Source organism: Ambystoma mexicanum, chromosome 10, assembly GCF_040938575.1.
Source record: "Ambystoma mexicanum isolate Mex_15411 chromosome 10, UKY_AmexF1_1, whole genome shotgun sequence".
Lineage (NCBI taxonomy): Eukaryota > Metazoa > Chordata > Amphibia > Caudata > Ambystomatidae > Ambystoma > Ambystoma mexicanum.
In genome coordinates this window covers 1,575,374,667-1,575,395,781 of record NC_090932.1, presented here as the reverse complement: position 1 = coordinate 1,575,395,781, position 21,115 = coordinate 1,575,374,667, and the positions used below count along the sequence as shown (strand labels likewise).

The following is a 21,115-nucleotide window of genomic DNA, read 5'->3' as shown; positions in this document are numbered from 1 at the left end:
CAAAAGGGAAGGAAAGCCTGCGAAGAAAGAAAGCGTGGCAAAAGCAAGGAAAAGCCTGCAAAGGGCAGACAAAAGAAAGGGGAGGGGCTTCCCCTTTATAACGAGCATGGGTCTGTCGGAAGACAGCATCCAGCCGCTGCCATAGGACGCCCGCCCGCTATCCAGAGAAGAAGGTTTTCGTTTTCGAGGAGGACTTTTTCATTTTCCTGCTCGTTCGTGTGCTGTGGAAAGTTCGGGTGCTCCTGAGCAAGTGCCTGTATTGGGAAGGAAAAGGCATGTTCCAGTGGAGGAGGTGTTCTGGCGTAGGCGAGGTGGCAGCTTGCGGCGCTCTCGCAAAAGGGGCTCGGCCACCGGAGTTGGGGTCTTTTTTGTGCGGTGCGGTGTGAAGTTATGGGTAAGTGGATAGCAGGCAGTCGCAAGGTTGTTGCAGTGCCGATTACAGGGGCAGACTGAGTATGCAGGTTCAGAGCACGGATTAATTTTTCTTTGATTGCCGTGTGAGCAGGGGAAGGTTAGTGAGGCCGGCGGCAAGCTCAGGGTCGCAGCACTGCTGGCGCTCATGTCCAAGGCAAGGACCCGTGGTGTTTGGAGCAGGTGGGCATGGTTTCCAGTGCAGATATGAGCTTTCAGTGAATGCGGCTCCTGAGTGTTGTACAAGAAGAAGGCAACTGGAGTTTGGTGTGTTCTCAGCTTAGCTAGGTGCGCGATGAAAACAAGGGAATGTTCAATGCTGTTGGGGATGGAATAAGGCCGTTCGAGCAGATACAATTGTTGATAAACGCTGTTACAGGGTAATGCTAAGTTGTTGAAGCGCTGTTGCATATAATTCTAGTTTAAGGAGCGCTTTGACATGTTCTAGAGGTAAGGAAGGTGTAAGTTACCGTGAGCGTTGTGTGTAACATCTGTAGGCGGTGGCAGCGCACCATGTTTGCTGGGGGTCATTTAATATAAAGCACTGGTTAAGGTGCTACTTTGCATGCCGAGCATTGCCATTGTAAGGGATCGCACCCCGGTGCGTTGTACAGAGCAGTAGCGCAATGGAAGTGCTGCTGACCACAATGCTTGGGGCTAGGAGTTCCAGGAAGCTCTATGGCATTGGTTTTCACACCTAGTTTATGCCTATTTGGGTGTGGGTGCAATGATGTAAAAGGGCAAAGAGCGACGCTACGGCTGCTAGCAGGGGGTTTTGGAGCTATGTTACAAACTCGGCGTTTGGTTTTTCTCTGCATTTGGTTGAGGGGGCAGCAAGTTCCAGGCAGGAGTCCATTGGGGTGCCAAATGCGATGTCAGATTGAGGTACAAAACCTTTTCGTTTCGATGTGGATATGTTTGTATTTTAACGCTGGTGGAACAGCGGAGCGATAGCACAATGTTTAAGGGGTCCACGGGGTCGCAGCATGAATCGGCTTTGTATACCCAAGGGGTCAGACTGGCAGGCGCCAGATAATGGCTTTAACGATCCTGTTATTAACACACGTGCCTCAAGCAATGTCATTGGAGAGTTGCTAGGGGGGTCGAATCCCTGGAGCTGCTGGGGTGTCGGTGACCGTGGGACTAATATTGGGAACCCTTTGAGCCAAATAATAATTTATTATTAATATAAAGCATAGCAGTGGTGAGTAGCGAGGGCTGTGCATGGTGAACTAACACAGCCAGTCAAGCTCTCAATCCGTCGTACAATAAACACTGCGGGAAATGTAATAGGCGCTCAAAGAAAGGGTGAGGTAGATAATTGCAGGGACTGGAGAGGGTACTTTAATGAGGATCAAAGGGGCATCCTAGGGGAGCAGGGCACGGGCTGCCCCGAACCCTCGCGGCTCTATGCCCGGGGGCAAATTAGAAACAATGGGAGGATAGCTCAGCAGCAACGTGCGCGCCTTGGGAGCAAGACGACATGGAGCAACACAGGTTCGATCTCCGGGTCCGCGCGTGGAAACCTCTGGGTGTTTAAGCGCGTTATAAATACGCAACTAAGAAAAGAAAAAAAAAAATCTGGTAACAGCGCCTCGATGCCCGCGGACTGTCTGAGCGCGTTAAAAATGCAAATAAATAAATAATGTTGTTTTGGTTTCCGTGGTTGAAACCCTTGTGGGGCACAGTCGCACCACCTGCGATAAATACAGAGTGTTGCATTAGGGAACCAGAGCTGGGGTGGGGCTGCGGTTTGCTGCACCAGCGGCGGCTGTTTTATGTTTCGGTGCATACCAAGAGCGAAATCCGGTTCTGCGTTTCCCCGGGTTCACGTCTCATGTGGCGACAGGTCCTGTCAGAATGGTGACAATTGAATAGATGAGCACAGTTGTGGCAACATTACTCATGGCGATTGGGTGAAACCGGTCACGGCCCATTCTGGGACGGGTAATAGCGGAGGTGAATAGCGACCAAGGACAGAGGTATGGCTTAGCGCCACATTTGTGTTATGGCGGACGAGACGTTTCTTGTAAGCAGCCACATTTCCAGGGGACCGCTATGGGTTATGACATGGGCTGGTAAGTATCAGCAATTGATCCTGTGCAGGTCTCGGATCCCCACGTGGCGAGCATGGTTTATAGAAGTGACCAGCCCATACGCCAGCCTCCTCCAAAGCGCTTAGAAGTTGGCCCACATGACGCAAAGCGCTATGTTCATGTTAATGTAAAACATAATTGTACCTCGCACTAGCACCACCAGATTGGTCCCCTGGCGCTCCCAAGAGTGGCTGTTGCACTTTTGCGGCGGTATTCGAGGACGGCGGAAGGGCTCAGGCGAGCCCCTAGGCTAGGCACCACGGACCAGGGGCAACGGGGAAAGGATTCCCCAACATTACGCGTTTTAGGTACATTCCTCGAGTTGCATGAGGAACGGAGGAGGATTGGGGGAGTACGGAATGGTTTACATTCCCTCGCGTTGGTGCGCTTTGCTAGGCTTTCCTTGGGGACAAGGGTGCGATATTAGTAAGATGGCGCATGCGGGTGCATTGCCCCCCATACATTGATGGTTGCCAGCCGGTCCAGTAACTCCTATTAGAAACTGGGAAAGGAGGGATGTCACTGAAGCAGTGGGTGAAGCAGTTGTATGTGCTGCACGCAAGTTGAACGCACTTCATTTGTCATTGATGGACAAGATAAACTAGGGCCCACTCAGACCTGGTGCGAGGGAATGGATAGCCAAATTGCAACTGTGGGGCCAATTTGCTTTGGGGCTGCTGCTCCGGCCCCAACACTGGGCGTTTTTTGGGAAGGAAAAACGCGAGGGGAGTCATGGCCAAAGTGATATCTGTCCTCATGCAGGTGAGGAGAGGAGGGGCCATGCCCTTGAAATATACGACTATCTGCAGCTGGATTACAGGTGGCTGAGCACGAGGGTCCCTCCAAATTAATACCATGTTAACTAGGTTAGGCTACTGAGGGGCCATGTGTACAATGCTGTTACGGTACCCAGCGGAGGGCGGCATGCCCCCCCACTCACCCCTGTTATGGGGTAGTTTTTATGTGCCTATTCAGCGGTTGCAATTCAAAGATTGGGAGTCCCAGGGTGGGAAGAACATGACTGGGGGAATGCATTTTGTGTTGGGGTCCCACAGCTGGCTAATGCCTGATGGGGGGATTATTGGGAACCATCAGCACTTAAGGCGGCATTTTCACAGAATAATTCTGTTGATTAAGGAGGCCATGATGATCTGGGACCTCATGTCTCCTAGCGCACTGTTGTCCTTGAACCCATGTACTGGGTAGTTGGAGGCCGGATGAAATAAACCCTCCGGAAGGTACAGGGAAGCGGAAAGAAGAGACAGGGGTGCCATTGCCGGGACAGAGTGGAGCAGGGAGGTAAAACGTGCCTTTCTTTTACCGGTTTATATACGGCATGGCAAACTAATCAGAGAACGCCCACTAATCCGTAGATGGCAAGCCTTTAAATCTAATGTTATAGTTGTGGCATTTAAGGATCAATCATTTGATTAAGTTACTTCTTCCCCGTCATTCCATTAGGCTTTGAAAAGGGAGCAGTGTGGAATGACCTCCCATATAATTGCATGACCCACCCAGAATTCTCGGGGGATAGCCCAGGGGCAACACGCTCGCCTTGAAAGCAAGACGACGCGGAGCAACACAGGTTTGATCACCGGGTTCGCACTTAGAAGCCTCTGGGATTAAGCATGTTACAAATAACCAATCACCAGTTCTGAAAATGGGAAAAGAGGATCAGGGTCAAGTGATGGGCTTCTAAAAAGTATACAAAAAACACAGCTAAAATAAATGTTTTGCAGCAACCACAGGGGTATAATGGGGTCTCGTCCACAGTCGCACAATGGCGCACAAATCTGTGCGAGAGGCCATGGAAAAGAATGGAAGGCGGATGAGGCCAAGGGGAACAGTCAGTTACCAGAGCGGGCATATCATCAGCTGGGTTTGGTCAAGCACTCGCCGGTCCCTTACCGCGGTGGGTTTAGTACAAAAAGGGGGCGAAAGCTAGAAGGATAGAATGGAAGGGCTACTAGCTTGAAGAGGGTCGAGGCTTAGTGAACAGAGTGCTGCACAGAGGGCATTAGGTTTAATTTATGGACGGGCTTCATGGTTGTGCACATAAATACTGTCCGGAATAGCTATTGGGAGGTAGAGATATTCACAGTGGGAGGTGCACCCGGCTTGGGTTAACTGAGGCTGGGCACAGGCCCAACATTAGGCGTAGGAGCAGCTTGCCGGAGGTCAGAGACGCAATAGGGCAACTGGTCAGTACCCTCAGTCAATGTTATGGGACATACGCGGTAGAGTGTTAAGGTATGGAGAGGGTTCCTTTTCTAATATGGAGCAGGTTGCCGGCTACTAAGGGAGCAATTCCATTGTGTTAATTATGTCTGCCCTCAGCAACTAGTAGAAGCACAAAGAAAAGTGGAGCAGCGCCCAATCCAGTTTGGTTTCACCCCCTGTAAGTGGCAAAGCGAACAACTCAATAGTGGAATTGTGCAGTCATCTGTTCCAAAATTTTAAATACTTTTTCTCACTCCCGAATTAATACAGGGTCAGGAACGGGTAACTCTGCTTTTCGGCTTACAAGAATTGGGTTTTGTCTGTCTGATTACTGGCCTTCTCGAAGTAGGTGGGCTTATAGTCTTTGATAGTTCCGGCAGGCCAGCGCTGGTGCCAGTTTGCAATCCTTATTGAGGTATGCCATTCACCATCTATTTTCCATGAACATTCCTTAATCAAAGCCGATTTGGGTCTAAGAGTGGGTGACATGCACAATTTTAAGGTCAGTGTTGAGCACGAAGCAGAAACCAGACTCATTGGTCATTTACCGGGGGGTAAAGACGTGAAAGGAGAGGGACCTTGATGCGGGAAATGGTGTTTTCAGTACAGGAGCTGGCAGGGCAATTGGGGGAGCCTGAGATAACTTGGTCTGAGATTATACCTAGGGTGGAATGGAGAGGTGCCGATAGGCACACAGCAGAGGAGAAGTCCTGGCGCAAGCTCAATTGCGCTATGGCCAAATTCTGCAGAGGCCTTGGCCAGAGCAGGCACGGCCTGGTCAGCTTGAAAGCTCCTGAATATTGCCTTAATGGAGGGGTGCACCTGTCAGCATTAGGCATGAAGTTGTCTTTATGGAATATCGGCACAAGGAGCTAGGAAATGTAAGGAGAGGAGCAAGGAGGGAGCCACAGTGGGCGGTAACCCAATCGTGGCGTGGCGGTGTTTGGACGAACAAACACGAGACAGACTCCGGATGAGCCAGGAGAAAGCAGGAAGGGTCTTCGCTCTTCTCAGATCCAGCGCCCCTTGGGAGCCTAAGCGGCAGGGGCGTCTGGGAGCAACAACTAAGGCTCAGCTTCCCCCAAGGAAACGGCACTCTCCCTGCCCAGGAGCGCCTGCAGGGGCAGGAGGGGCTCGGACGTAAGGTTGGGAGAGTTGGGCCTATTCTGGACTTTTGGGGAAAGGAAGGGGAAGCAGGTTCTTTTGGACACAGTCGCCGCATTTTATGAGTAATTTTCCACAAATGTGTGCAGTTTACTTGTGTTGTTGTAGAATAAATCTGCTGCCTTTTTATGCCAAAAAACAAACAGGACTCTTTCTACATTTCTCTGGGGGGAAAGGGGAATGAGCTATGTGCTATGTATATGTGTTGAATATAAATGGACCGATGACGGGGTTATGCAAGTGACGACGGACACATAGCCCAAAGCAAAATGGAGGAGGCACCCCCGATAACCAGGGCAGTGTCCTCCTTCTGGCCTCCCCCTCCTGGGAAGAAGGGGAGGCGACGGCCTCAGCGCGGCAGAAGGGAAGGAAAGCCAGCGAAGAAAGAACACGTGGCAAAAGCAAGGAAAAGCCCGCAAAGGGCGGACAAAAGAAAGGGGAGGGGCTTCCCCTTTATAACAAGCAGGGGTCCGTCGCAAGACAGCATCCAGCCGCTGCCGTAGGACGCCCGCCTGCTACCAAGAGAAGAAGATTTTCGTTTTCCCACCCACCCACCAACCCTACGAGCAGAGCAAGCAGAAGCACCTGGTCGTCGGCGTCGCAGGACGACAAGGCGGTGTGGCTGTGTTTGAGCGAACAAACACATGAGACAGACTCTGGATGAGCCAGGAGAAAGCAGGAAGGGTCTTCGCTCTTCTCAGACCCAGTGCCCTTGGGAGCCTAAGCGGCAGGGGCGTCTGGGAGCAACAACTAAGGCTCAGCTTCCCCCCAAGGAAACGGCACTCTCCCTGCCCAGGAGCGCCTGCAGGGGCAGCAGGGGCTCTGATGCAAGGTTGGGAGAGTTGGGCCTATTCTGGACTTTTGGGGAAAGAAAGGGGGAAGCAGGTTCTTTTGGACATGGAGCAGTCGCTGCATCTTATGAGTAATTTTCCACAAATGTGTGCAGTTTACTTGTGGTGTTGTGGAATAAATCTGCAGCCTTTTTATGCAAAAAAACAAACGGGACTCGTTCTACAGTTCTCTGGGGGGAAAGGGGAATGAGCTATGTGCTATGTGTATGTGTTGAATAAAAAATGGACAGATGCCGGGGTTATTGCTCATGCAGCGCGCTCAGTCTTGGTATTTGTAAAATCTTCTTTTTTGCCTCTCTCCGACAGGTGTGTAAAGTATTCAGCATCTACGCCGATGGGACAAGCCTAAAGATCGTCCTGGTGACGGGGCAGAAATCTTTCGCCAAGGAACAAGAAACGCTCGTTGAAAAAACGTAGGATTCAGTTTGTAATTTCTAGCCGTGTCTGAGGAATGTTATCAAGCAGTGGGGTGTAACTGTTTTTCTGAAGTAATACAGGGAGTGAGCCCAAAAACAATTTAGAAATATTGGGTCTAATGGTACATTTTACAGCACACAGTTTAGAGAAAATACGTTAAGAAGCCATAGCATTAAAGTTGGTTCTCGGGGGCGGGGCATTGAGTTTTCAATACTGCGATAGATTCTAGACCATCAACATTACACATGACCGTTTTGCAGCACATATTAATCCTGGCTGCACCCGAAGAAAATCATAAAGCCTGCCTCAACAATATGTACCAGCATTGCCATTGTGAAACCTATATGGTCATGCGGTCTGCGGCCCTGTGTGACTCGGTGTGCAGTTATGAACCCCATGTGGCTCTCAATGTCCATTTCTGTTGCCCCCATGGCAGTCAACGGCTAGCTCCGCCGCCCACGTGCATCTCAGTGCCCAGTTGTACCCTCCATGCGTGAGGTGTGCAGGAGTCTGTGGTCTCTGGTTTTCTAGTGGATTTTTCTAGGTCTAGGTCCCGCTCTTTTAAATGAATTCGCGTTCATGTGCCGGTGGATGGGAACATGCTGTAAGATTTCCTTGGCTTGGCCTCATGGTCCAATACATCTGCTCACTAAAGACACCCCAGCACTTTGCAGAGAATCAGGACATGTCTGGAGACCGTGTAAATGGTAGCGGTTGGTAGTGTAATCCCAGCCAGTAATATAACATACCACAGTCTTTCCAGAAGAAATATGACCTTTGAACACGTTGTCAGTATGAAGAAAAAGTATGAACAATGCCACTAGTACAAGGCCAAGCACTGCCTATTAAGGAGCCGAGAGTCAATGCCAAAAAACCACACTCGGCAAGCTGGCAATGCCTGCACAAATTATATTGTGTATATATATGAAATTCAACAGTGAACAGTAGATTATACCCCTCTTATCCCCACATAAACCCCCTCCCCGGGCAGGAATTACTCGATGGTGCACTGATTTCATATTTTAGAGTGAAAGAAAGTTAGATTAAGTGGTGGGTGATGAGCAGCACGTGAGGAATAAGGTGTTGGCTAATTTCTATTACATGAAAGAGACCACGCCAGATTGCTAACTGCAGTTCCTGACTGAAAGCTGATAAAATGCCCCCAACTCCCCACATATCAATGTGCTGATGATATTCAGAGATTATCCACCAGTCTACTGCCCAAATTCCCCAATCCCTGTGCTTCACCCTTACTCCTACGTCCTGTCCCCTTTCCTCCATCCTGCATGGGCATCCTTCCCAATGGACAGGAACGCAACCTTTTTCACCAGAAAAATAGCACTTTCCCTTTTAAATTCATACACACACGGGGGCCGGCTTTGGGAGCATGCACTCCCTTAACCCCACCCACCGGCGCCACACCCCATCCGTCTTTTCCAGCCTCGATGGGAGCATACCGGTTTCACCAGCATTCGTGGTCAAGCACTTCTGGGCCTGTAATTCCACATGCTTTCCCATAGTCTTGTTTAGAGTCTAATAATTCTATTAAATCTTTCTCAGATACTTCAAATACTTTCAGGGATACACCGTCTACCGGTGCCCCAGCCTGTCCCCCGGCGCCTGTCGTCTGCGGCAGGCTTCAGTAGGTGCCCGTCGGTTGACGGTTCGTTTCCCTCACCGGACCCGCATGCCCTCTGCCTCTGGTGCCTGGGAGAAGACCACGGATGGTGTCCAGGCTGCCGCCGCAGTACATTAAGGAGTACGTGTGGAGGAAGACCAAGAAAGCAAGTATATTCAGCAAGCACCCCCTAATGGCGACTCCTTCCCAGGGAAGCCTACCAATGGGAGGAACCAGTCAGGCCCTATCAGCAACAAGAAGGGCACTGAGGTTGCAGCAGCTACTGGCCTATTGGCTGATGGGTCCAATGATCCTCCCAGACCCACCGTCAAGGAGCCCAGAGGCTCACACACCGGGACCCGTCCAGAGGGGCTTTTCCCTATTACCAAGCATACGCCTGAGAGGACACCTAAACGCAGTGCAGACAGCACTACCAGCTTCGTGGCCGAGAGCCAACAGCCTACCAGGCATACGCCTGAGGTGCAGGGAGGGACAGAGCCGATGTATACCAGCAAACAGGCTGAACCCAGGCCCATGTCATCCACTGATTCACATGCAGAAGGCGCAGAAAGAATGGCTGCTCACTGGGACAAGATGGCGGCCAGACAAGAGACCCGCCAATCCAACGATCCCCAAAGGCAGGAAACCTCTGATGCCAGGCCAGAAGCCCGCCCATCCGGTGAATCTACAAGACTGTAAACCACTGCAAGATCAGAATGGGTGCCTATGCCTCAGGTTGTTGGTGCACAACTTACCCAACCATCACGGGACAAGCACGCTGCACAGAAGCGTTGTTCTCACAATGCGTGTGCAGGCAGCAGTTCATATCCCCACGGCTGGCGCAGGTCAAGGACCGCTCCCAGCCAGCCTGCAAGGAGCTTTTCTTTGATACATTTTTAACGCTCCTGTGGTCCCTGCATATGGGAAACATCCTTAAGGGCATCATACAAGACATGATACCTCCATGCTTTCTCAGCAGCCAGCGCCGGTGCAACCCACGCCACTGCCGCAATCCATGACACTGGTGGTCTGGTAGCCGCAGCCCCGCCTCCGCCAGCAGCACCCTCACAGCCGCCGACACATTCTATGGCGGTTGACCCAATGGTTCTTAAAAACACAGGGGATCAGCAGGACACCGATGACGAGGAGCAGGGCACACCTTCGTCGGCAAGGGCATTTCACGACAGAATCGTGGGCTTAGCGCGGAGTACCGCTGCATCCCACAGCCACAAAAGGAACAGCCAGAGATGGAGGAGGAAGGGGCCTTGGCTAAAGTCCTCACCATCAGGGCAGAGTCCAGATCTGGGATTCCACTGCAAAAACATGTGGAGACCCTGGCTAAAAAGGGGTGGTTAAAACCTCACTCCACACAGCATGAATGCAGAATTTAGGCAAGTAGAGGGCCACTCTCTGCTCTTATCGATTCACCCTCAGCCACTTTCATCCATCGTCATGACAGCGTCTATGTACGCCAAACCGCAGATGTCATCGGTATGCATGTCCACTTCTGCGCTCGTAGGCAAGGAGGAAAAGGTCCGGTAAGAAAGTGTATTCCAACGCAGATCTCCATCTCAGACAGGCCAACGCCATATTGGCCGTGGCAAACCGAATACTGTGGAGGGAGATTGCCGACTTCCTCCCGGACCTCCCTACCCACAAGCGGGCATCCTTCAAGGCTGACCTTGCAGAAGCGAAGTTGGAGGCAGAAGACCTCATGGAGGCTACTGTCACCCACATTGATACGGCAAGTAGTCGTCTATGTGGCCACAGACATGAGAAGGACTGCCTGGCTGAGGGCAACCAGGTTAAATCCTGACGTCCAAGAGAGAATCTTAGATCTCCCGTTCGAGGGAGGCGACTTGTTCCACTCCACCACAGATGAGGAGCTGGACAAAAAACATCAGCTCACAGACAGCCAAATCACAGGCTATTCTTACCAAGCCGGCAGCTAAAGATTTTGGGCAGGGCCAGTCTCGGTTAGACAAAGGCTGGAACTTCGGCGGGATCCGGCGGCTTCCAAGACCGCCAGGCCAGGCAGCCGGACCGATCTCCCAGCCAGCACAAGCGTAAGCACCAAAAGTCTTCTCATAACAGGTTCTTTCCATCCCATTTCCGGGCACCAGCCTCAACCAAAGAAGTAATGGCGAGACGTTTCCGATTCACAGCACACCTGTCGGGCAGGTTGGCTCTCCACAGTCTGGCTTGGAGGGCATGGTTTGCAGACGCCTGAGTGATTTCTGTAATCGAACAGGGCTTCCGGCTACCTCTCCCATCTCCTCTTCCTTGTCAGCCCCCCTTCCACAAATCGGGACACCGTCACTCCTAGCAGAGATTCGCTCCCTTTTTGCAAATGAGGCAGTAGAGCAGGTTCCAATCCCCCAGCAGGGGTTGGGATTTTATTCCTGCATCTTTGCTATTCAGAAGAAGAACGGGGCTGGCCTGTGAGTGGTCCTAGAGCTTTCCTTCTAAAACCTGTAACTGCCTCGACAGAAATTCAAAATGGTGACTCCAGCTCTGAAAGCGCAGCGACTGTGTGGGGGAGTCTGGACGTGCTTCCTGGATCAGAAAGATGCATATTTACACATCCCCATACCGCCGTTGCATCAACCCTTCCTCAGGTTTCGAGTCATGGGTCTGCATTTCCAATACAAGGTACTACCATTCGGCCTGAATTCAGCGCCCAGCCATTGCGGCTCTGCTCCGGTCAGAGGGCCAACGACTGGCTAGTCCGGACAGGGTCTCCGGAGCAAGTCTGGTATTCAGCCGCCTGGCTCATGAGCACACTCTACGAGCTGGGGTTCTCACTCCACTTCCATAAGTCGCAGCTACAACTGACACAAACGCTGGTATTCTTGGGTCTTCAGTGAGACACGCAGAGGCAAATGGTGTCCCCCACAAGGGAAAAGGTGGCAACTTTCAAGGCTTCTGTGGGTCATTTCCTCTGCAGTACTGTAACCACGGCATTGTGTGATGGCGGCCTGTGTTCTGGCGGTTCCCTAAACCAGGATACGAATGAGGAGGCTGCAGCAAAATGTTTCGCCCACCTGGGATCAGGAATCGAGAGCTCAGGGGGCAGCGATTACCATACCCGCGCACCTGCATGGGGACCTGGAGTGGTGGAGGCAGGAGTAAAATGTCGTGGCGGGCAGACCCTTCAGACCGCCCAAGGTGGACCACACCATTACGACAGACTCGTCCTTCCAGGGTTGGGGGGGGGGCACCCTGAGCGGACATGCTGTGCATGTTCTATAGTCGAGGGACGACCAGCAGAATCATATCGAATGGATGGAAATTATGGCTATTTGGCTCGCGCTCAGGGCATTCCTTCTTGGCTGGATACCTCAGAGACCTTCGTTTGGGCACACTCGCAGTGCCAGATAAGCGCCCACAGGGCAGGGAGGGAGGGGGAAGTTGGAAATACATTACAACACTACAACACAATATTTAAGAAGAGGGAAGGGACAAACCTACTATGCCTTGTGAGTATTTAGAACGTGTGAGTGCAGAAAGGAAGAGGGAAGAGCGGGTAAGTGGGTGAGCCATGGACAAAGTGCTAGGAATGTAGAGTGCTACACAGCCTGGGCCGCAGGAGGTGTACGTGCGACGAGCGGAGTGTGTGCAGATACAAGTGCTGTGGAAAGACAGGAGCTGGGAAGAATTGGTGTGGGAGGTCAAGGCCCTGAAGATGCATAAGGGCCAAGGACACTGATGCTCTCGACGTCGAAGCCTTCAGCGCTATCGGTGCCTTCGGGGATTTTTTCTCGAAATTTGCCATTGGAGTACCCAGCTATCGTGGATCCTCCGAGGAAGGCTACGTCTAAGTCTGTGAGGTGGGTTTGCGGCTGGCGACTCTCACTTTCAGTTTTGGGTTCTGCCGTTCGGATTGACCTCCGCCCAGAAGGGTCTTCACCAAGCTCATGGTGGTGGTGGCAGCGTACCTGAGGCGAGGATGGGATTCACGTCTACCCCAACGTGGATGACTGGCTGATGCGGGCGCGCTCTCCCGAGCTGGCATTGGATCATCTCGGTGTCACCTGCCTCAACCTCCACAGGCTGGGCTTATCCCTGAATTTCAAGAAGTCACATCTGACACCTTCCCAACAGCTCCAGTACATCAGGGCTGTTTTAGACACGTCCTTGGGGAAGTGTTCATCTCCCAGGGCAAGGGCTCATCACATTGTGCAGATGGTGGACAAGTTTCAACGTGCCCAGTCTCTCCCGGCTTTCGAATTCTTAAGGTTGCTCGTCCTCATGTCCTCCTGCATTTTTCTGGTGCCAGAGGCCCGGCTGCAGATGAGATCCCTGCAGTGGGCTCTCAAGATGCAGTGGTCACAGTTCTCCGGCAAGATGTCGGATCCCGTTCTGATTCCACTCTCGGTCTCTCGGGATCTTCTGTCGGTGGCCAACGAAGGGAAACTGATGAAGGGGGAACAGTTTTTGCAACCGTGGCCGGAGGTGACGGTAGTGACGGATGCTTCCCTCACAGGATGGGGCGCTCATGCCAACGACTTGACCGCCAGCGGTCGTTGGGCTCTGATTCCACATCAATCTGTTAGAGCTGAGGGCAGTCAGGCTAGCCCTGAAGGCTTTTCTGTCCTCTGTACGGGGGGAGGAGTGTCCTGATCATGACGGACAACACAGTGGTCATGCATTACCTCAACAAAAAGGGGGCGGGGTAGGGTCACTTCCGTTGTGCAGAGAGGCAATGCAGCTCCGGCTCTGGGGCATCCAGCAGGAAATTTTGATCTCAACGGTTCATCTGGCGGAGTCGAAAATGCGGTGGCGGACGCTCTGAGCAGGCAGAGCGCAGTCTCCCACAAGTGGGAGTTGGCCCAGGAAGTCCTTCAGGAGATTTTCGCCCTTTGTGGAACCCCGCAAGTGGATCTATTCGCCACCAGTGTCAACTGAAAGTGCAAGAGATTCTGCTCAAGGGATTTTCCTCCAAGCGGAGCCTTAGGAGACGCGTTCGTGGTGGATTGGTCATTCCCACTGGTATACGCGTTTCCTCCAGTCCCCGTCATTCCTCAAGTGTTGCGGAGGTTACGGAGGTTCGGTTCCCACATGATCTTCATTGCTCCGGATTGGGCCAGGAGAGCTTGGTACCCGGACCTTCTAGAAATGTCCATCTTTCCTCCACAGCGTCCTGGGGGTGCAGGTTCTCCATGCAGAGGTCAAGACTCTCAACCTTCACGCATGGTATCTGAAAGTTTGAGGTATAAGGATTGGGATCTCCCAGATGATGTGATAGAGGTGTTGCTTTCGGCCAGGCGGACTGCAACGAAATCCCTGTACCGTTGCTGTAAGTTCTGCGACTGGTGCAGAGATCACAATTTTGATCCATTTCAGTGCTCCATTCCTATGGTTTTGTCTTTCTTACTTTCTTTGGCCCACAGGGACCTTCAAGTGGGTACCATTAAAGGTTACCTGGCGGCGCTGTCTATCTTTAAGCATTCGTCTGAAGAATGTACTTACTTTAAGATTCCCTTGATTTCTCAGTTTCTTAAAGGACTGACTAATGTATTCCCACTGTCCCTTTTCCGGGTGCCGGTTTGGGATTTGAATTTGGTTTTGAAATTTCTCATGGGTGCTCCGTTTGAACCTTTTGCACTCTTGTCCTTTGAGATTACTGTTCAAGACTGTGTTCTTCGTTGCGGTTACTTCCGCTTGCAGAGTGAGTGAATTGCAGGCACTTTCATCGAAGCCACCCTTTACTGTGTTTCACAAGGACAGTGTTGTACTGCGAGTATGTCCCTCCTTTCTTCATAAGGTGTTTCTGAATATCATTTGAGTCAAAAGGTGGTTCTTCCACCTTTCTACCCTCCTCCTCATCCTGGTAAGGAAGAGGAGCGACTCCATCGGTTGGATCCAATGAGAGCTCTGAGCTTTTACATTTCTAGGATGTGCAGGGTCAGAGTGGACGATCAACTCTTTGTTGGATATGGTGGACACCGATTGGGGCAGACTGTTACCAAACAGACCTTGTCCAGGTGGATTAATCTCACCATTACGGAATGTTATTGATTGGCGGGTAAGGACCATCCTGAAGGGTTGAGCTCATTCCACTAGGGGCATGGCTACTTCCACTGCCCTCCAGCAGGGTGTTCCTATTAGGAATATTTGATGCTGCTACATGGGCTTCCATCCACACCTTTGTAAAACATTATTACCTGGATACAATCCATGGTCAGGATATGGCCTTTGGGAAGGCAGTTCTTTATTCCGCAATCTAATTGGGTACTCTAAATTATTTTCCCTCCTACATTTACTGGTACTGCTTTGGGAGTCTGTCAAAGATGTGGAATACGTTGGAGGACACAATCAATTCGAAGAACAAGTTACTTACCAACTGGTAACGTTCTTTTGACTGGATGTTCCTCCAACGCATTCTACATCGTCCTCCCAGCCTGCCCCTCAGGAGAATTTCCTATGCGATTGCAGCTTCCTTTTCCACGAGGCTAAGTGCAGTCAAGCAGGCATGAGACTGGTGCCACACGTTCTGAGGGAAAACACTTAAACTGAGGCTACGGGCGCTGTGCGTCCTATTTATAACATCCTGTGACGTCGTCCTCGATGGAGGCCTTCGAGGGACATTGACCCGGCGCCATCGACACACGACGCCCTGTGCCGAAAGTTTCCGAAGTGCACAGCTGTAGACATTACATGTCAAAGATGTGTAATACGTTGGAGGAACATCCAGTCGAAAGAACGTTACCAGTTGGTAAGTAACTTGTTCTTTCTATGTATACAGGTGGACTATTTTACCTTTGTTCATCCTACTTCCCCTCCCGTGAGTTGATCCGGACTGCTTTGCCATCCTACTTACTTTAATACAAGTTTGGGTTCCCTTTTCGGCTGGGTGTACTTGCCCCACCTTAAGGTTAGTGGTTGTGGAGCCCTCAACAAAGGGTTGTACAAAAACCAACAGTGCACACATTGCCTCTGACCTTGAGCTCTCCTTGTTGTGCCTTTCGTAGAGACTGAGAGACTGATGCAGCGCCTCCAAGTGGTGTATACTGGAACAGCAGAATCAACCAATGAGGTCCCTCCTGACGCCCTCTTCTAAATTCTCATTTTAACAGCTAGCTAATCTTCCAGGATATATTTGATCTAAAATGTAAATTGCAAATGTCTTTTCTTGTCGCGAACCATGTCTGCGTGGAGAGGGGTGGGAGGATAGGAGGCACTAGCATGTCCGGAGCAGTGAGCCACTGTAACTCATATGCTGTTGCTTACCACCACAGGTTGTAGTGCACAAGGTTGTAAAGACACTAAATTGGGGTCCTCAAGTTGGGAAATATCAGGCTTATGGAGTCGTGTTTTTTTTCTTTGCATTCTCTCACTAGTAAACCTACATTTCTTTAGCGAATGTGTTTTCATTGTCAAACCTTTTCCGCTGCAGTCATCTTCTCCTCCTTCCTCTAGAGTGATGGGCTATCGTAGCTTGGCCGACATTGTTGTGGCCACTCCTGGAAGACTCGTGGATCATATCGAGCAGACCCCGGGATTCAGTCTTAAACAATTGCGTTTTTTGGTAAGCGCCTTTATTTGAATGACACCTGCTTATAACCTTTTTAGTTCCATGCAGCAGGTGTTTTGAAGAACTGTGAATGTTGGTTTGTGATTGCCCAGTGCGCTCTTCTCTCTCAAGTTGGGCCCTTCTTAAGCATTGAAAAGTGGTTGGCACTTCAATATCTATTCTTTTCAAGCTAAGTCCCATACTTGTCTTGGACTTGCATGACATTCTTTTAAATCCGTCCAGGCGGCAGGGGCCTCTTGGATGTTAGAGGAGCTGTTTGTTTACAGATAAAAAGCTCTTCTGATATGTCACACCATCTCAGACATTGTTGTATTTCATTATGATAATGCTTCGTTAGTTGTGCATTTATGCTCATTTGCAGTTTCGGAAAAGGTATATAACACCTGTTAAAATCTGTGATTGCGAGCAAATGGTAGGGCGCGTCAGAAGTGGAAAGTGGACGAACAAACCAGATTGTTATCGCTATAAAGGAAACGTTGCTTCAAAGTCTGATCCACAGCCACAGAACACACTGGTGCAGTAGTTATGTAATGTACGTTGGTTCTGCTATCGGCGCAGTTGGAGGGTATGAACACGAAAGCAGCAGGCGAGCAAACCTAACATCTAGAACCATTTAGAATAGTATTTATTTATTGAACAATTTGCATGGCGCCTATACATCAGAAAGTGTTTCCAGGTGCCATAAGACAAGAATAAACTCATACTGCCTAATTGTCAAACCGAACCTGCCGTACATGTTGTTCTTGACGCTGCCGCCTTATTAATATAGCCTTAGTTACTCACTAAGGTTCCTATTACACATGTTATTTCTACACACACACACACACACACACACATACCCACACACACACACACCCACCCCCCTCCTCCCCCCCCTCCCCCTCCGCATTCAGGGTCACCGTCCGTCTGCATTATGTGTAGCATTGTCTGCCCTTTATCTCGAATTGCATAACTGAATCTACATAGAAATGTCGGTCTACCACACTATAGCAACTCAAATCGATTCACACTTACACATGCCTGTGACTGTGTTCTCTAAGTGTTGCACTTTTGATATGTTGGTATAGTGCCCTCTTCAACCGAATTATATGCTCTGTAATTGAATGAACTGAAAGTTGTATAACTGAATTATTTGCTTTCTGGCCTATGTTGCACATAGAAATGTCGGTATGCTACACCTTAGCGACTCTAATTTTTCACATTCTTATGTGCCTGTGTTGTGCTTTTGAAGTGTTGGTATAGTGCCTTTTCAACTGCTCTTGCTACAGTAAGTCATTGCACTAGTGACCACGCCATTTAGGAATCAGCCACCCACAGTCCACCTTAGACTGTATAGGCCATCTAGAACAGCCTTCACTCAATTTACATCTAGTACCACGCCGCTGCTGTTGCTCACCACGCTAGACGCCCCCCACCTCAACAGCCTCATTCAACCATGCTAGGCTGGTTAACCATTCTCATGGTCCCTTACTGTATTATCCAGAACAACATACTACTCTGTTCTGGGAGTCACTATGTCGGATACAAAAATGGCCTCTCCAAAAGGCCTGCCCCCAGCATCACCCCATCCCACGCCCCACTCCATTCCTGCCTTCTCTGCCACCTTTTCCACCCAGCACCATACGTCGCGAGCCCCAACGCCGTTACGGCACTAAACTGCTCACCGCCCCCAAACATTGGAGCACCCCCAGATGCACAACATCCTCGAAAAAACCCACTCTTCCCATTCTGGGCAAGACTAGACGCTATTGTTTAATATCACGACCTATGTATCGCGCTCACTGCGTTATACCTGGCCACAAATCTTCCAGGCAGACAACGCCTTTGGGGCAGCACTGTCACCATAAGTCCAAAACCAATACTAAACTAGTTCCTTCGACCTCGTAACCAGAGACCTCCACGACGGCAGATACCCTCCTTAATGCCCGTTCTCTGGGAGCTCATGCCATTGAAATACATTACCTTATCACAGAATTACAACTAGACCTCCAAGTAGTTCATTTAAATGCTTATAATCTGAGCACAGGTTCAGATCCTGACCAAAGCAGAGACATAAAGCCAACCTGAACTAGGTTAGTCTCTTTAAGGAGTAGCTGCTAGGACTGTGACAAGTTGTTTTGGAGTATAATCTGATTATATGTAGTTTAGGCAGTGTGACAAAGTACCCTACCTAACCTTGTGGAACAACATTGGGAGTGTCCAAGTTGCCATGGGCTTCTGGATGCGGACCTGGTGGAGGTATACGTAGGATCCGCGGACCATCCCCACTGGGTCCCCTCCCCCTGCACTAAGGCAAGGGGCCGTCACAGGAGCACAGCTTAAGGATACTTCTTGTCCAGTATTGGTACTCCTAGAGAGGCGTCCACCAATGTAGCCAGACACAAATGCCCCAGTTTAGGAATTAATGCCTGTCCCTATAAGGAAATGGTTACCACTTTCTGAATTCACAAGCCAGTCTGTACATTTATTTCTTTCTTCGGCACGGCTGCTGAAGGAAACAGTTGTGAGTCTAGACTAGTACAGACCGCCTGAGTTCCACAGATACAAAGTTGCGTTTGATCTGCAAACAGAATGAAACAAAACATAAAGAAGAAGAACGTAACAAACAAATGTTGTTTTCCCACTAACATTGCAGGGATTACAAAATTACCATTTCCCACGAAAAGATGTTAAATACACACCAACTGCTTCCCTTGCTTATCAAAGGCTTTTCTAACTTTTGATTTACATTCCGGGACTATAGGGGTCCCATTTCAGTGCGGGATAAGGGCCTCATTACAAGTTTGGCGGTATTCTGGTGGATTTACCACCAAACTGTATTACCATTACCGCCACTTGGCCCAGTGGCATTACCGTTGGATTACAAGTGGCAGTATTGCAGTGTAAGTCCTCATTTATGGAGTCCATAGGACTCCATGGGGATACCGGCAGAATTAACACTTGCAGTAATTCTGCCAAAATGGCTGCATTTTGGTGGAAAGGTGGCAGTGTTTCCTGTAGCATTTTGCTGGAGGTATTTCCTTCACCCACCGCCAAAACCATAGTTGTACTGTAATGTGGCGATAACTCTTTTACTGCTGCATTACCGCCGATTTTAGCCACACCACCCAAACTCGTACTGAAGCCCAATTTCAGCAGGTTTCCAAAAAGGTGTGGGGTAGGAGGAGACCTCACACATCTCTAGGACAGTTTTAAGATCCAAGGTGGCGGTAGGCCTCCCTATAAGCTCAGGCCAGCCCCCATTCAGTGCTCCCGACCACAGGCACATGATTCAGTCGCAGTCCAACCCGTACTACTGGTGTAATCCATGTCTCAAAACACCACCCAAAGGGAAGATCAACAAGACTATAAAATCCAGAGTGGAGAGGGGTGAGTACTGAGAGGAGAATGTTTTGAATGTTCTGTAGTGAAGATGTTCAGGTTTGTTCATCTTGGAGAGTCTTCAAAGTCATGGCAGCGAAGGGGCACTCGCTTCTCGGTCTGTTGATGTAGGCATGGCTAGGTGCTTCAGGGAGATTAGGTCTTCGAGCAGGAGCTGTGATCAGTTGTCCTCACCAGATAAGGGGTAAGAAGCACCACTCTGGGTTCCTTCAGGTCTTCTTTGGAGAGGTAGAGCTTCACTGTTAGATTGTTTGGAATGTCAAAGGGTGCTGGTGCAGAGCTTCAGGCCTTCCTCAAGCAGCTGGCCTTCCAGAGTGCAGGTTCAGAGATCCAACTGCACAAGGTGAGTTGGCAAGGGGGTCTGCTTTTGTCCTCCTTTGGAACCAGTGAGTCAACACCACACCCAATCACACACACCACATTCAGAGGGGTGGGCAGCCATTGGCAGACCATCCCTTGAGGCATCCCCAGGCTGGCTGGCAAGGTCTCCTCACAAAGAAATGAATCCAACCTGTCCCAGACAGGCATCTGCATATGCCAGTCAGAACTCTCTTCAGGCAACTGCAGCCGCCAGTCCTGGGACACACAGACACACACGTGACCTCCTCGCACATGCACACAGAGGGACAAGGGATAGGCCTGTGACCTCTCCTGTCTTCTAGGCAAGCAGCTGCCACCTCAATTTTGATTGATAGAGGAGGGGTCAGAAAAGGAGCCAGCCAAGTAAAATGGAAACCTTTTACACAGGTTATAAAACAGAGCTAGCCAAGCCCCATGACTATAGCCAGAGGGTGCCCTCTCTGGCAGATTAAGGGGTACCTTTTTGAAGTACCTCTGCCTTAAGGCAGGGCACATAAACGCAGATCTTATGTGTCTGCAAGCCATCTCTGTAACGGGACCTACACCCCCAAAACGGTGTATTTTGTATTTTAAATCGGTATGATCAGTCAAAAGTGTACAACATAGAAACATTGTATACATTTAATGTGAAGAAGCAAGAAATAATGTGTTGAATTACGTTGCAATGTATATCTTTGTCAGTGAATACGTGTGAGATGATTAGCAGTAGATGGCTTCCTTTGACTTAATACATATTTATCTAGGAGTTAGACAGCAGTCAGTTGTTGTTCATAGATATGGTTGTCACGCCATGCTGCACAAACATCCTGCAGGATGGCTCGGGAACATGCAGCATTCTATTGACTTGCATCATGCTTAGGTGTGCATTGTTGACATCGTGCTTAGATGTTGAATGTTGACACACTTTGTATTACATTGACCCTTCTAAGCGTTTGAAAAAGTGGGAGGAGGGGTTTCTTCAGTTTCGCCCATTTTTGGAACAAAGACAGTGAAAGGGGTGTGCAGGCAGCGCATACGAGCTGTGAATGCCATCACCCTTCCCACTTGTTACAAGTGAGAG

At 50.1% G+C, this 21,115-nt stretch overlaps 1 protein-coding gene across 1 annotated transcript in view; it reads left to right on the top strand.

The window, feature by feature from the left end:
• The window catches only part of DDX51 (DEAD-box helicase 51), a 208,591-nt gene that overhangs the window by 91,556 nt on the left and 95,920 nt on the right, over positions 1-21,115 (top strand). The window contains exons 6-7 of the mRNA XM_069619898.1: positions 7,049-7,155; positions 16,200-16,308. Coding sequence (XP_069475999.1) covers positions 7,049-7,155; positions 16,200-16,308 — 216 coding nt within the window. The remainder of the gene's footprint in view (positions 1-7,048; positions 7,156-16,199; positions 16,309-21,115) is intronic.